Genomic DNA, 16,704 nt, shown 5'->3' on the forward strand with positions numbered 1-16,704 from the left:
GAGGCACTGAAATATAGGATTCCCTTAGTTTAGCAAACTCTTCCAGTATCTTTAAAAATGCAATTTATTTTCCAAAATCCAAAATTTAAAAGACTTTAGGAAAACATGTCATAGTTAAACTGAGGCACCTCCTAAGAAGACAGTCCTACCAACTCAAGCCCTCTCAGAATGCTCTGGGAACCCCGCACTTGCTGGGTAAGGTAAGGAAGCTGACACCTCTCAGTGACACCTCTTTCTCTGGTTCTGTTGCCCTCCAGGTGGCTTGCGGTTCGTCTGGAGCTGATTGGGAACCTGATCGTCTTCTTTGCATCCTTGATGATGGTTATTTATAGAAATAACCTAAGTGGGGACACTGTGGGCTTTGTTCTGTCCAATGCACTTAATGTGAGTCTGGTTGGGAGTTTGGTTGAATTAATGCATTATTCTTAAATGCATGGTATATCCTAGACTAAGAATTAGTCTAGGATATACCATGGAGTCCACGCTCTGGATTCCTTTTTAGATCCAGATAGACCAGGAGAGACTGAGGTTCAAACCCTGTCTCCATCTCTTACTAATTGTGTAACCCATGGACATGCTCCTTAACCTTTCTAAGTAGGTGCCGGTGTCATCTGGGAAACTGGATATATATTTTGTTGCCCTGGGGAGTTAAGAAAGCAATCTCACGTGATTCAATCTAATAGTTTCCCATCTCTTTGCCTCTTGATTATAGTGGAAAGAAAAAATAACTATTTCTTTTATAATATAGCAGTAACCAGAAAGTCTTTTGAACAGTAACTTCTACGTTTATTTTGTTAAATCACAGAATAATTGGAGTTCACTTTAATGAAGAAGAGAGAGTCTAATAGAACTATATAATGCATCCCCCACTTGACTAAGGGATAAATATCAGACATTATTTCTTACCGCCTAAGACAGAGACTGGCACCACAGTAAAAGTTTAATAAATAATACTCATTTAATGAGTCATCTGGCCATCTTTTGTGGAAACTTTCTGAACTAATATTTTGGGGGTCTGCATAGCCACCAGCAGGGTCTACATGGCGCTGTTTTCAGTTGGAGTCCATAAGACCCAAAGGTGATCATGGTGGAAGAGGACTCTGTCATTCACCAGAATCACCGGGTTCCTTGTGCCACTGCCCTTTCATCCCCTCAGTTCTAGGCTTATTAACCTAGGACAGACAGGGCAAAGAGTTGGAGAACTATTAGACTGAACCAAAGAACATCGTTCAGATATCAACAGTTCATATGGTCCAGCCGACGCCAAGTGGTTGCCCTTAGTCCCCAGCCTCCTGAGCTTTCCTGTCTCTACCTACCATGTGCTCAACAAAGATTCCTGAGAGTATGTGCCAGGCCTGTATTTTTGCCTGTAGGAAGACTGCATCTGAGAAGCTTGCCTCTGAGTGACCCACAGATGCCCTGGACTCTGGCCCAGGTCATGACAGCCGTCTCCCTGTTGGTTAGATTTATCTCTGTAATGGCAGGAAGGCACTTGAATTTACTGGGGTAACAGAGGACAGGGGTCCATGTGGATGTCCCACCTTGAGGGTTGGCTTCTCAATCGAGCTGTTGTTAATTGAGAGCAGAGAAAGGCAGCAGCTTTTAGAAGGCCTGTTCCTACCCCATGTCTTTCCTTATGCTTCCCTCACTGGAATGCTACCCCTAAACTCTAATGACTTATAGGTGGGAGAGCCAAGTTCGAGTACCACTGCACTAACAGCCAGCCTATCTAGCCTCAGTTCTGGTGCCAGGCCACTCCAAGCCCCTGGTGTCTTTCCTGTGAGCACCACAGAGTTGAGCATTCAATGGTCCTCCCACCATTCAATGCACTGGCCTCATTTCCTCCTCCAAGGAGGTGTGGATTGTCTCTTATCCTCCTCCTTGCTGTCTTGTAGAGCCCGGCTTAGTGCTAGGTACCGAGGAGGCACTAGATTGAATTTGTGGTTTGACTAGTTGGGTTGGTTTAAGCCTCAGATGATCATCTTCTGGTTTCTCTGTAGATCACACAAACCCTGAACTGGCTAGTGAGGATGACGTCAGAAATAGAGACCAACATTGTGGCTGTTGAGCGAATAACCGAGTACATAAATGTGGAAAACGAGGTAAGGAGGAATCAGAGGAACCCAGGAACAAGGCCAAAAAAAAAAAAAAAAAGCTGATGCTTTGAGAATGCATCTATCTAGAGATTTCACACAGGGTCATAAAGGTTCTCTGGAAGTTTCCCTTGCTCAGACAGAAAGGACCTAATTTTTTTAAACCTAGAATAGGTAATTGTTTGGGAGAAGTCACATCTTGGGATTGTATCAAGTTAAATGGTGGCTTCATTTTCAGAGCAACCTCGTAGCCTAGGGTTTCTTTAATTGAATAAGGTATAAACCTTCTCAGCCATCCTGGTGGCTCAGATGGTAAAGAATCTGCCTGCAATGTGGGAGACCTGGGTTAGATCCATGGGTCGGGAAGGTGCCCTGAAGAAGGAAATGGCTGGAAGAACCAGTCTAGTTCAGTCTGTTCAAAGCAGATGCTCAAAAGTGGCTGGGACACTGCTACTTACTCTGTTCTGTGACATGAATCCTAGGGGGGGATTGTTGAGTGAGTTGTCACCACGTAAAGCACTTCTCCTCCTGTCTCCTGGCCAGGCACCATGGGTGACTGATAAGAGACCTCCAGAAGGTTGGCCCAGCAAAGGGGAGATCCAGTTTAGCAATTACCAAGTACGGTATCGACCTGAGCTGGATCTGGTACTGAAAGGGATCACCTGTGACATTAAGAGCACGGAGAAGGTAGGTGGAGCTGAAGAAAGGCCTGGGTGAGTCCTTGTGGACATAGAAAACCATTTCTCATTCAGTTGAAGTGAGAGGGTGGGAACACTTCCAATGCCTTGAGGTGTAGGGACACAGTACCACCACTAGAGGGCAGGATATCCACACAGGATCAAACAGACTTACTAAGCTCCTAAGGGCTTTCTTGCTCAGCCCTCCCTTGCCTCCCAACTGGCATCCTCTCCTCCTGTGGCAGATGGGCTTATTTCCTATAAGCTTCAAGGCTTACAGAGGGGAAGTCAGGAAGCACAGACCTGGGGAAGGAACTGGTGGAACGCCTGTGTGGAGGTTGTCCCTGCAGAGAGAGTGGGCTGGTTCTCCTTCTGGTGTGCAAAGTATGGTGTTCGTGTTCTCTGAGGACTTGGGGTCTGATACAGGGCCAAAAAATTGTCTGGGCAACAGTGCTTAGGTCTGTAATGTGCTTAGGTCCACGTTCTCAGACCTGATGGCAGGCCCAGTCCTTCCCTTCTCCTCATGTCTAAACAAAATTCTTAAAAATCGATTAATTTCCAGTAATAATTATAACAAAGGTGTACATTTCTAGTAGTCAATGCAGCCGTCAGCCAGCTACAAGTCAGGGGGTAGGGTGGGAAGGCCATCCTTTTCTGACATCTAGGCACTTTTTTTTTCCCCCACCAAAACCACAATCAGTCTAACATCTTAAGAGATGCAGTAGCTAATCACTGTCTTTTCCACTTGTGAGTATGAATGCCCCAGGCTAAATTGTTGTCCCCAAGAATTACACAATGAACTAACATGCAAAAAACTGTATTTACAGATTGGCGTGGTGGGCCGGACAGGAGCTGGGAAATCGTCCCTGACAAACTGCCTCTTCAGAATCCTAGAGGCCGCAGGAGGCCAGATCACCATTGATGGGGTAGACATTGCTTCCATTGGGCTCCACGACCTCCGAGAGAAACTGACCATCATCCCCCAGGTAAACTCTAGGACGTGCTCACCTGCAGCTGGTTCCACAGGAAACATTGCACCATCTTCTCGATGTATGTTCACTTAGCAGTGTCATTTCTGTCGTCTGCCTGGGATACCTAAGCTAGTTCTCTAAAATACACTGCTTCCAGAACTTAACAAAAAGAAGTTTTGCATTTGGGGGCAATATGCTTGTGTGACTCAGTATCTAAACAGTAGGTGGCAGCATCACAACAGAAGTCAAGGGGAGCAGATGATTATCTGTAGCCCATCAGGGTTCGCAGGGCCTTTGCAATCAGCATTAGCAGTTTTGCCACTGAAGCTTGAAACCATTAAGCTTTATTCTCTGCATCTGATGTGGTTACAAGAGAGGGGAGGGAATCTGCAGCAATTTTTTGCCAGTAAGTGGAACAGTTAGTGTATCAGCAAGAAAGTCTTCCCAGCAGCTTTGCTCTCTGGACCCCTCCAAACAAGAATGCCCTGGAGGCTCTGGGTGTGTGGTCCTCATCGGAACCTGTCTGCCTCTGCTCGCTGCAGCCAAGTCTGGGGGTGACTTTGGCTGGTCTGGTGTTTGCTCCCTTTTTACACTTTTCTGCAGCCTCTTCAAGAGCACAAGAAATTCTTTTCTTGTGACTGCACTACCCTTTCCTGTGCATGTCCTGATTCCCTCCACCTTCATTCACACCATGAGTTTTCAGTCTGTGTGTGGAAGGGGTGGGATATTTCTCTCATCTTTTTAAGAGATGCTGAGGCAAACTTGGAGATCTATAAATGAATTTTAGAATGAAAACAAAACCAAGGACTCCACTAATTTTCAAAAAATATTTTATTTATTCGGCTGTACCAGGTCTTAGCTGCAGTACTCAAGATTTTTGATCTTCGATCTTCGTTGCAGCATGGGGGATCTAGTTCCCTGACCAGGAATCAAACCCAGGCCTCCCTGCATTGGGATCGTAGTCTTAGCCAGTGGACCACCAGGGATATCCCCCAAGGACTCCCCTTAATGCTGTGTTTAGCTCAAAGCTGTCATCGGGGAAATCGTGCAGAACCTTGACCACTAACCAGCTTTCCATCTCAGACCAGTCCTGCCTGCTTTCTTGGCCACAATGACCTGGTTCTTTTTCTGACACTGGCCCCAGTAACTGCCTGGTCCCTCGACTTGCAGGACCCCATCCTGTTCTCTGGGAGCCTGAGGATGAATCTGGACCCCTTCAACAACTACTCGGATGAGGAGATTTGGAAGGCCTTGGAGCTCTCTCACCTCAAATCTTTCGTGGCTGGCCTGCAAGCTGGGTTGTCCTACGAAGTGACAGAGGGTGGTGACAACCTGAGGTAAGGTTTCATAACCCACTGCTCCCACAGGCTGTGGAGGCGGCAAGGGGACCACTCCTTCTGTTGCTCATGCTTGGTGGCATCTGGCAAAGAATTTTCACTCTCCAGGTCTAATTCCTAGTGCACAAAAGGAACCTGTTGTGAAGATTAAAACAGAAGTGTATGTGCTTGAAAACCTTTGTTAATAAACAAACCCTCATGAGACATTACAAATGTGAGTTTGCAGATCCCGCCCTTGTGCGGGTTCTCAGGTGCACTCAGGCTGAAAACAATCCCCGATGCCTGGTCCAGCCCCAGAGAGTCTGATGTAAGTGGTGTGAGGCACTGCTGGAGGTGTGAGTTCTAAAGGATGCCCAGAAGCCCTGGTCTAAGGGGCACCTGGATGATGGAGACGTGGAGTCTGCAGGGTCCTTGTAACACCATAACCCAACACCAAGATTCTTTTGGCTTTATAATTCTTTTTTACTGTTTCAAAGCATTTCTATACCTGTTGACACTTCACAGTTCCTGTTGGCTAACAAGCTGACCTGGCATTTCTCCTATGACAACCTGCTTTTCCCTTCTACAAACTCGTGGTCAGTTCTCAGCCAGAGCCAGCAGCTCAAGGGTGGGTCTTCCTGCAGTCCCTGCATGGTGAGCAGGGCTTAGACCATTAGCAGCTGAAGCTCAAAAGAGAAGGGAAGGCTCAGAAGCTGAGTTAATGGACCTGCCGCTCTGGCCTCACTTGGGAGCTTGTTGTAAATGCAGAATTTCAGATTCAGGACCTACTATCTGGAATCTCCCCTGTAGCAGGAGCCCTGGGTGATTTGTGTGCACACTAGAGCAGGGGAAGCAATGACGAGCAGGTTGAGTTCTTAGTAGGCGGCACGCTAGCATCACTAGGCAAAGTCCTGTGCCCAGGCTGTACCCTATACCAGTGGAACCAGGGCCGCTGCTGATCCCAGTCTGCAGCCCCAGGAACGCCTACGAGCCCTGGTGGAGAACACCCTTTGTTTGTTCTCCTTCAGCCACAGATCTGGGAACTAGCAGAACTGAGGTAGGTCTTCAGGCCTATTAAAAATGCTGTTCAAACATTCAGTCAACAAATATATATTGAGCACCTACTGGAAAGACAGAGGAAAATGCCATAGACATACCCATGCCCTCCTAGAACTTACGTGCGATGGAGAAGACAGACATTAGACAAGTAAATTCTGCACAATAAATGCCTGAGGTGTGCAGGGCCATGGGGGCTGATCTGGCAGGATCTGATGGGGCCCAAGACCGGAGTCACACCCTTCTTGGACCACGCTGAGACACGTGGCATGACCAGTGCCTTAATTTCAGATCTGGGGGAGCGGGTGTTGAAACTTAAAATCCTTTGATCAGAAACTAGAGATCAGTCAGCTTGGAGATCAAGCTGTCCACAGCTAAAAGCCAAACTGATGCCTCAGCAGCAGCCTGTTACTATGAAGTCCAAGTGAACCAGGCAGGAAGTTAAGTAAACAGTTTTGCAGTATCTGTGTTCTTACACAAAAACCTGGAAGTTCATCTTGGGTGACTTCTCATCTCCTGCAGAAATTTTCTTGCAGGGAATTACAGAACTTTAGTCTGGCCACCCTCTGTTTAATATGTTCCCTAATGGCCACGGCAGGAAAGAACAATTAGCAAATTCCTGAAGATTTCCTCCACATCATTTCCCAAAGCTTCTTTATGTAAGTAAGAGGTCCAGTTTTCATTACTGGCTTTTCGCAAATTAAAGCCATTTGCATCTTACAGGCATCTTCGGATCCCACATACACTGCATCTCGCACCAAGACATCATCGTGGTCATTAGCTGTTCATTAGCAGTGGTCTCCAATCGAGGCGGAAGGCCCCAAACAAATGAGACTCGAGGCTAGAATTACACATTAAAATAAGGAATGGATTTACTAAGAGCACTAAGAAATGCCACTGGGGCGTTCTTGTGTGGTGTCATCCTATAGTAATGATGTCGGGTCAAATACTGCTGAAGCAAGCTGGGTGGCAGCCGTCTTATTTTGAAATTGTTGCTGGTGTACCGTAGCTAAATGCAAGGTACTAGTCCTGGGCTAGTGTTTTCCAAACTTGTTAAACATGAAAGTCTCCTGGGGTGTATTCAAAATACATGTTCTCAAAATCATGCAATTTGCAGAGACATGGATGGACCCAGAGACTGTCATACAGAATGAAGTCAGCACAAAACCTATCACTTATATGTGGAAACTAGAAAAATAAGACAGATGAACTTATTTGCAAAGCAGAAATAGAGACAGATGTAGAAGATGGACATATGGATATGAGGGGAGAAGAGGCGGTGGCATAAATTTGGAGATCGGGATTGACATATATATATATACTGCTGCTGCGTCGTTTCAGTCGTGTCCGACTCTCTGCGACCCCATAGATGGCAGCCCACCAGCCTCCGCCGCTCCTGGGATTCTCCAGGCAAGAATACTGGAGTGGGTTGCCATTTCCTTCTCCAATGCATGAAAGTGAAAAGTGAAAGTGAAGTCGCTCAGTCGTGTCCGACTCTTCGCGACCCCATGGACTGCAGCCTACCAGGCTCCTCCATCCATGGGATTCTCCAGGCAAGAGTACTGGAGTGGGGTGCCACTGCCTTCTCCGTATATAAAATAGCTAATGAGAACTGCTGTACAGCACAGGGAACTGCACAGTCCTCACAGGTTTGTGAGGACCTAAATGGGAAGGAAATCCAAGGCAGAGGGGATATATGTATATGTCTAGCTGATTCACCGTGCTGTGTAGCAGAAACTAGTACAACATTGTAAGCAACTATAGTCCAACAAAAAGTTAAAAAATACATATTCCTGGGCTCCTCCCCATTCTCAGAATGGGGACCAGAAGTATGAATTTTTTAATTAAGTACCTGTGGTGAGTCTTCTAATTAAAGGTTTGGAAAACACTGCCCTTGGCAACAGTGAACAGCTAGTGGAAGAGGGTAAGGCATTCTAACAGAATAGAGGTATATGGGTTTTGAAAGTCTGATCTGGAACGTGAAATGTACCCTCTCAGACCCTCAAGCCTGGTTACTCCTTGGTCCTTAGGGGCTAATGCTTGGTTTCTTCCATTGCTGCAGCATAGGGCAAAGGCAGCTACTGTGCCTGGCCAGGGCTCTGCTTCGGAAATCCAAGATTCTGATCATGGACGAGGCCACTGCTGCGGTGGATCTAGAGACAGATCAGCTCATCCAGACGACCATCCAAACTGAGTTCTCCCACTGCACAACCATCACCATCGCCCACCGGTTGCACACCATCATGGACAGTGACAAGTGAGTAAGGAGACAGCCTCATAGCCTGGCTTAACCCTTGGTCAACAGTGATAGCATCAGTTGTGAGATATCTTTACAGAAGGCTTAACCACCAGCATTTTACTGTGAAGAAATAGAGGCTGAGAGATTTCAAGTAATTTGCCCAAAATTATACATCAGGCCGACGGGGTTAAGGGAACTGTCTTGAAGGTAAAACGGGAAACTGTGTGTAACTATTAGCCAAGTCTGGGCAGTGGAGGCCCAAGCCAGGAGTGGCAGATGTTGATCCGGAGACCTTTTGGACTATATAGGGTCTCAGCTGCTCCCTGGTAAACAGAATCTTTCCATTCCTTCTATCTCTGACGACTGAAAGTTAGTAATCTTGAAATTACAATAGACTCCCTTTTTAAATCAATGTGTTGGTGATGGACAGGGAGGCCTGGCGTGCTGCAGTTCATGGAGTCGCAAAGAGTCGGACACGACTGAGCGACTGAACTGATCCTTAAACAATGTGTATCCTTAAAAAAGAATAGACATACTGCATCTATTCCTATACTATTTTGTTCCGTATTCCACATAGAACCCCTCTGTGCCGATGCCGATGGCTGTGGTTCACCCTCGCTCCTCTGTAGCCTGTGATGAATAAACATGCAGCTGCTGCTTAGTCACTCAGTCGTGTCCGACTCTTAGCGACCCCATGGACTGCAGCCCACCAGGCTCCTCCGAATTGGCCACCTTAACCTGTGCTCGTGTCCTAGTCCACAGACTCCTCGTCTCGGCCAAGGAGGTTCTTTCTCTGCTCAGATTCCCAGTCAATAACGAAAGTGATGCTGAGGCTGAAACAGCATAAGCTTTATTCGATGGCCAAAGAATGGAGAAGTGGAAATTAGTTGGCAAATCAACTTTCTCAACCCCAAAGAAGATACCAATTACATAGGATAGTTGAGGTAGAAAGGGAAAGAACTGGAAAGAGTGGGAGGAATATTCATGACGTATCTGAGACCAAGGTTGTGGTTTGGAGCCAAACTCATGCAACCCGCCTTTTCAGTCCTTTCTGGGCTTTTCTGGTTGTCATAGCAACTGTCCTTCTCAGGTGCTTGTAGGTATATCATTTAGCATATGCTAATTCAAACCAGTCGGCCAGTAAAGGAACTCAACCCTGAATATTCATTGGAAGAACTGATGCTGAAGCTCCAATACTTTGGCCACCTGATGCAAACAGCCAACTTGCTGGGAAAGACTGAGGGCAAAAGAAGTGGGCAGCAGAGGAGGAGATGGTTAGATAGCATTACCAACTCAGTGGGCACGAATCTGAGCAAACTCCAGGAGACAGTGGAGGAGGAGGAAGCCTGGCCTGCTGCAGTCAGTCCATCGGCTTCCAAAGAGTTGGACATGACTTAGCAACTGAGCAACAACAATAATATATTACAGTGAGCACATCATGAGACCCAAGGTCTACTGGAAATCAAATCTTTCACCACCTTAGGTCTAGTTGGTTCCAACCAGTTCTTGTTTTTCTCTTTGCAGTGTCCTCCTGAAACTTAGATAAGAGCAATTGGTTTCCATTCAAGGGAGGGGCAGGGGTATGATTCTGGGGCAACCACTTTGGTAACAATACCACGACTTTAGTAAGTCCTGGTTATTCTTAAAAAATGCCAAGGTTTGAGACGCTGCTTTCTAAGACTTTCTTTTCTGTTTCAGGGTAATGGTCCTAGACAGTGGGAAGATTGTAGAGTATGACAGCCCTGAAGAACTGCTGAAAAACCCTGGCCCCTTTTATTTTATGGCCCAAGAAGCTGGCATTGAAAATACGAACAGTACAACGTTCTGAGGGCAAGTCTTGTGGGTTAGAGGACTATTTAGATCATTTCTTATTTTTTGTGAAGTATATCATATAAAAGTGTGTGCTAAATGTATGTTTTAAAGAAGGATCGTAAGTGAGCACCTACATCCTTACTAAGATTAAAAAAAAAAAAAATTATTACCAGCAACATCAGAAACCCCGTGATGATTCCACTTTGATCATTCCTCCTCGTTACCCACCCACCCTTCTCCAGAGAAACCACCATCTGAATTTTGTGATAATTATTCCTTTGTTTTTCATTTTGGTCTTACCATTTTCCTTAAACATATAACTTTAAAAAAAACTTAATGTGAATGGCCTCACACTGCATGTATTCTTGCTTCTTTTGTCCAATATTATATTTGAGATTCATCCATGTCCAAGCACGTAATGAGGCTGCTTCATTCTCACTGCTCTGGAGTACAGCAGTATGTGAAACAGGCCTCAGTTTATCCAATTTAGGTTGATCAGCAGTGGGGTGATTTCCAGGGTTTGTTATTTTTCCTGTTATGAACAGTACTGCTGTGAGCATTCCGGTACACAACTCCTAAGACTCGTGTAAGAGTTAGGCAGACCGTGTAGCAATGGGAGGTGTGCATAGGTTTAAATGCATATAGTCGGTAATGCCAATTTAAAACCTTTTTCCCCCCAACCTGCTGAGTGTGAACTGGTATCTCCTTGAGGTTTTTAAGTGTATATTTCCCTGGCTACTATTGAGGTTTCCATATGGTGGTGTCTGCTGTTCTTGTGCAGTGCTTTATCTTCTGGGATGCCTTGTGAACGTTCACCTTGAACTGCTCGATCTCCTTAGCATTTTTTAAAAAACTGAAGTATAGTTGATTTGCAATATTGTGTTAGCATTTTACCCGTGGACATGCTTTGAGGCCTCAATTGAATCTGAGCTCTCTTAAGAGGAACTGTGAACCTGTTTGCCTGCCACCTGGGGGTGTTACCCTGAAACAATTTGAGTTAAATACTCCACCAAGAGGTTCCAAACATGGTTGGTGGGACTTCAGACCACAATCCTGTGTGAGAGCCAGCTTGCACAGCAGTTGAGATCTCCAGGCTTCAGCAGTCACTGGGAGCCTTGACACATGACCCTTCTTCCAGGCTTTTTTGTGTCACATTATTTTGGGTTCAACATATTCCTTACCTCCATTTCAGCGATGCAATTTTGGAAGATTTTTATTCATTCATCAATGTAGCCATTTGTTGACTGAGATGCTCAAACTTACACTTCCTAAATAAGGGACTTGGAAAACTGTGAGGCAGGATTAAGAAGAGACTTGTTTACTACTATTTGCTGTTCCGATCAGCATCACTCTAGCAATGCTCGTTTCCCCACAGTGGCAGTTTTTCTAATACTCATAAAACTGGGGTGGTCATGACAGCACCCAGCGAGCAGCGCCCCCTTCTGGGAAGTCTGGGTTTCAGTTTCAGAGCCTCCAACCTCTGCCTTTTTGTTCCCACGGTACTACGGGTCATGTCTGCTTTTGCATTTGCTAGCTCTCTGGTACTGGCTTCTCTTTGGCCCTTTCTCCAACGCCTATTTAATGATTCTTTATGTTGTTCTGTTAACCTATGATTTCAGTCTCTTGCCTAACCAAATGGGTAGAACCTTGGAGACAATGCAGTCCAAGTCTCTCATTCTTCAGCTAAGTACCAGACTGAGAGTGGTTATATGAGATCCACAATCAAAACTTGTTTATGGCAGAGGCAGGACCAGAAACCAAACTCCTGATTTGATCTAATGATTCCTTTTTCTCCTATAACGGGAGAGGGTTTTTCATCGACCTTCTCCTGTGGATGCATATACGAGAGAGGGGAAGCGGTCTTTTTTCACTGACTTTTTTCACTGACTCAGACTCAGTGAAGGTGGTGGGAACCGGAGCAGCCTGGATCCAAACCTTTGGTGAGGACTCCTCCCCTCCAAATCTTCTGTTAGCCTAGGATTCCGTAACCCAGTCTGCACTCTGGACCCACTTACCATGACCGCTCTTTCCTACTTGCCTCCTGAAGTCCTCTTTTTCGCTTGTCCTTGAAGCATTAAGTCCCTGTTTTTGTCCTTGACCCGCCTCCCCCAGTTCCTCTATTTTCTCTGTAATTGACTTCATACACTCTGTGGTTTCAACTTCTACGCATATGATTCTCATTTCTAGCCTCTTTTGCTCCAGTGTTTAGATTCATATATTCCACTGCCTCTGGCATTATCGCCTGGATATCCTTCAGGCATGTGACAGGCAAATCACCCTACTCTGGCAGAGCCTCTACTTCCTCTGTGCTTTCTAACTCCAGTGGTGACATCACTGTCCACTCGGCCCTACAAAATGAAAACCTGTGTAGCATCCTCAGGTTTTCTTTCCTGATCAGTCAGCCACCAAGTCCTTCCAGTTGCACCCCTGTTGCTCTTGCCATGGTTCAGATTCTCCTCGCTGCCATCCTGGGCTAAGGGCATAGGCATCCTTGCCTCCAGGACTGTTTTCCTCAGGTATACCCACCCACAGCTACCAGAGTGATCTATTATGAAAAACTTACCAGGTTACTCCTCTGCTTAAACCATCATTCAATAGCAATCAGAATAAAGTTAGAATCCCCTTGTATGGAATAACAAAGCTAACATCCAATCCAATCTCATGTTAAGCTCTGCTGCTGCTGCCAAGTCGCTTCAGTCGTGTCCAACTCTGTGCGACCCCATAGATGGCAGCCTACCAGGCTCCCCCATCCCTGGGATTCTCCAGGCAAGAACACTGGAGTGGGTTGCCATTTCCTTCTCCAATGCATGAAAGTGAAAAGTGAAAGTGAAGTCGCTCAGTCGTGTCTGACCCTCAGCGACCCCATGGACTGCAGCCTTCCAGGCTCCTCCATCCATGGGATTTTCCAGGCAAGAGTACTGGAGTGGGGTGCCATTGCCTTCTCTGTGTTAAGCTCTAGTGACATTAAAAATTCGCCCCTCCCCCGCCCCCCCAACACACACACGCACACACACACACACACACACACGCACAATATTGACTCTAGCCTTTTCCTTTTCTATCCCCTCTGCTTGGAGTCCTATGATTACCTCTAACTCACTAAGACTCAGTAAGAAGTCATCTCCTGAGAGGCTTCCCTGATTCCCTCTCCGCTCAACCCCCAGGCTAGCTTCAGCACTGCAGTGGATTTTCAATCTGTGGGGCAGCTCTGCATCTGAAAGCCAGTTCTCCATGGGCTCCTCCAACTTAAGATTCTGGGTGGGAGCCCAGGGTGCGCCCTGTGACGAGGCTGCACTAATCTGATACACCTGTGCCAGACGTTGACTCAGGTGCTGGAGACACAGGGCAGGGGAGTCTCTCCTCGCAAAGTGACAGTCGCTGTCGTCATCCAGAGGTATCAGTGCTGGGGGACGGCAGCCGGGCGCAGTGACGCTGCCGGTAGCGAGCGTCATTCCTGGCTTCGAAGATTCAAAGTGGCTTCTTACCCTCCCAGGGGGTCAGTGAGCTATGTACCATCATTTGAAAACTTCCTTTCTGCTTAAGTTAACGAGTTGGGGGGCTGTTGTTTACAACTAAATAATGCTCCCCAGCACACTTAATTTGCTTTTACTGAACTTATTATTTTGTTAGATAATTTTCTGTTTGCATTTCTCTACTAAGCTGTGAGCCTCTTGAAAACAATTTCTTACTGTTTTGTATCTCCAGTGGTTGGAATATAGTAGGTCCTCATTTTTTTTTTTTTTTGGGAAAATCAAAAAATTATAAAGATTTTCAAAAAATCTTTATAAAAATATAACAACAGGGTTGATGCACACTGGTGGACTTTAAAAATTAGCAAACGATATTACACAAACACTGATGATCCCTAAACTGCTAGAATTTAGATTTAGTTAGCAAAAACCATATTCAACTATCAACGTGGATTTATGTTTTCCACAGATTAGATACTCAACTGGCTTTTGGAAAGGTTTCATAGTGTTTGAAGACTAGACAAAGTTGTAAAAATGCAGGAAAGAACTGGGTTGTAGGAACACACCGTTTTCGTAGTATTCCTTTTTACTTTGTATGCAAGTAATTCGTTATGCTACAGAATTTAACTGTTTCAGTATAAAAAGCAACTGCTTAGGAAAGAAGTAGAAAAAAAGGGGAAACAAAGAAAAGAGTATACAGTATTTCTTTCAAGAGTACTTTGGTTCTCACTGAATGAAGACTAGTTTTCCTTTCCTCAACTCTAACAGTCAAGCCTTTGGTTGACCCACTGGTAGTGTCCTGAATGGACAGTCACCTTGGTCCTCGCCATGACAGCCATCTGGCCATTCTGCCTGATGACTGCTGATTTCAGATCCACTTGTCCTGTGGATGTCCAGTTCCACCAGAGCAGCAGTCTTTGGAACATTTATTTGTTGCTCAAGTCCACAGCCACTTGTTCCTGTTTGGGGAACAATCTTATTGGTATCCATCTATAAAGACTGTCCAGGTATTTTCTGGTTGTACCCCTGGTGCTTGGTGCTAACACCCTTGACTGCTGGCTCCTTCGTTAGCTGGCACCCAGCAGCAGGTCACTGTGATCTGGTGTGTCAGGGTTTACCTTCTGGCATCATAAAGATGCCTCCTGGTTCCATAAACATCTGCTGGGCTGATGCGTCTATTAGTTCCAATCTGTGAACAATTCCACTTGGGCTAGCTTTTCATTTTCCTTCATTAAAACGTCTGAAGTTTTCTGCATACTTGGCTTTAGTGTTAATGGGTTGAACAGAATCCTTCTGTTTTATTGGAACCTAGAGTTAGGGGTATGGCACAAGGGCCAAATTAGGCCTGCTGTTGTTATAAATAAAGTTTTTGCAACACAACCATGCTTGTTTCTGTATTTTCTATACCTGCTTTGACAATGAAGTTGTGAGACTCTCTGGCCTAAAAAGCCTGAAGTACTTACTATCTGGCCTTTTATGGAAAAGGCTTGCAAATTCCTGCTCTAGAATCAACAGTGTAGTCTGGACTGGATCATGTTTCCATTCTCAGATAGTTTGCCTCAAAAATGTCATGTGGCTCCATACCTGCAGCAGATAGAATAATGGTCCCCAGAGATGTCCGTGACTGAATCTTCAAAACCTCAAGGATTTACCTTCCACAACTAAAGGGACCTCACTGCTGTGATTAAGGATAATAAGATGGCAGATTGTCCGGTGAGCCCAGTGTTATTACAAGGATCCTTGTAAGAGAATGAAGATGATGTGATGACAGGAACAGAGACATTGGAAGATGCTGTGCCATTGGCTTTGAAGATGGAGAAAAAGACCATAAGGAACCAAGAAACATAGGTAGTTTCTAGAAGTTGGAAAAAGGCAAGAAAACAGATTTCCCCCTGAAGACTCCATAAATAATGAGCCCTACCAACCTTGACTTTGGCCCAATGAAACTGATTTCAAATTTCTGACCTCCAGAACCGACCATAAATTTGTTGTTTTATACTAAGTAGTGGTAATTTGCTAAAGCAGCAATATGAAGCTAATACAGTATCGTAAGTCCAAGTAGCTCTGATGAAATTGCTAATATTCTATAACTGAAGTCAGTTTAATAATTCATTGACCTTCACTGAATCCCAATGTAGTGTGAATTTGTAGAGGATTATGTCATCTTTAAAGTCCAGCGAGGGACTTCCCTGGTGGTCCGAGGAACTGGTCCCTTGGTGAAGATTCCGTGTTCCCAATACAGGGGGCCTGAATTCGATTCCTGGTCGGAGAACCAAACCCCACACACCGCAACTAAGAGTTTGCATGCTGCAACTAAAAACCCCACGTGTCACAAAGAAAATCAAAGATCCCACATGCCACAACTGAGACCCGGCACAAATATACATTAAAAAAAAAAAAAAAAAAGCTACCTTTTAAAGCCCAGCTGGAAGTGGGTATTGAATTCAATGCTCATGGCTCTCACCCCTTCTATCAAATTGCAAAGATCTTATTCAGCTTAATCCTATTTGGAGGTAAAATTTTGATCTCACCTGAGAGGATGCAGGAAGGTCCTTTTTTTCGAGAATCACGGTGATGCCGATGACAGGAGGCGACCATGAGAGATCAGGGGTCTTTCAGCTTCACTGGTCCTGGACCTGGGGAAGGGCTGCCACGGGGAAGGATTAGAGCTTGACTCCTCTTGGAGTCCCAGGGGACACCCAGACAAACAGATAGCCCTTGTGACACAGTCCTGCTGATTCTGTAGACCCCTGCAAGTCTGCTTGCTTCCAAAAAATGTTCCTGAGTGGAGACACTGCTTGCTCCTGCCACTACCTCCTTACCTCTGGGAAAGCACTGTCTGCTCCTTCAGGTCACCTGTGAGTGGTGGTAAGGAACAGATACGCCTAGGCAGCTTGCAAGGGCGGCAATCTGTTGTAGGAAACTCCCATGCTGATACACACAAAGCACTGCTGTGGATCTCCCCTGACAACCACAGTGGGCTGTGTGAAAGGAAACAACGCAACTAGAGATTGGAGAGACAAGCCCTGCTCTGTGGTACTGAGCCGACTGTCTCACCCAGCCCGGGCGA

General features: G+C 45.7%; 1 protein-coding gene across 1 annotated transcript in view; it reads left to right on the forward strand.

Moving 5' to 3' along the window:
* ABCC2 (ATP binding cassette subfamily C member 2) overlaps nt 1–15,014 on the forward strand; it is a 75,070-nt gene extending 60,056 nt beyond the window's left edge. The window contains exons 26-32 of the mRNA XM_024985942.2: nt 258–384; nt 2,001–2,102; nt 2,637–2,780; nt 3,598–3,756; nt 4,912–5,078; nt 8,176–8,370; nt 10,051–15,014. Coding sequence (XP_024841710.1) covers nt 258–384; nt 2,001–2,102; nt 2,637–2,780; nt 3,598–3,756; nt 4,912–5,078; nt 8,176–8,370; nt 10,051–10,180 — 1,024 coding nt within the window. The 3' untranslated portion in view covers nt 10,181–15,014. The remainder of the gene's footprint in view (nt 1–257; nt 385–2,000; nt 2,103–2,636; nt 2,781–3,597; nt 3,757–4,911; nt 5,079–8,175; nt 8,371–10,050) is intronic.
* The last annotated feature ends 1,690 nt before the right edge of the window (nt 15,015–16,704 follow it).

This window comes from Bos taurus, chromosome 26 (assembly GCF_002263795.3).
Source record: "Bos taurus isolate L1 Dominette 01449 registration number 42190680 breed Hereford chromosome 26, ARS-UCD2.0, whole genome shotgun sequence".
NCBI lineage: Eukaryota > Metazoa > Chordata > Mammalia > Artiodactyla > Bovidae > Bos > Bos taurus.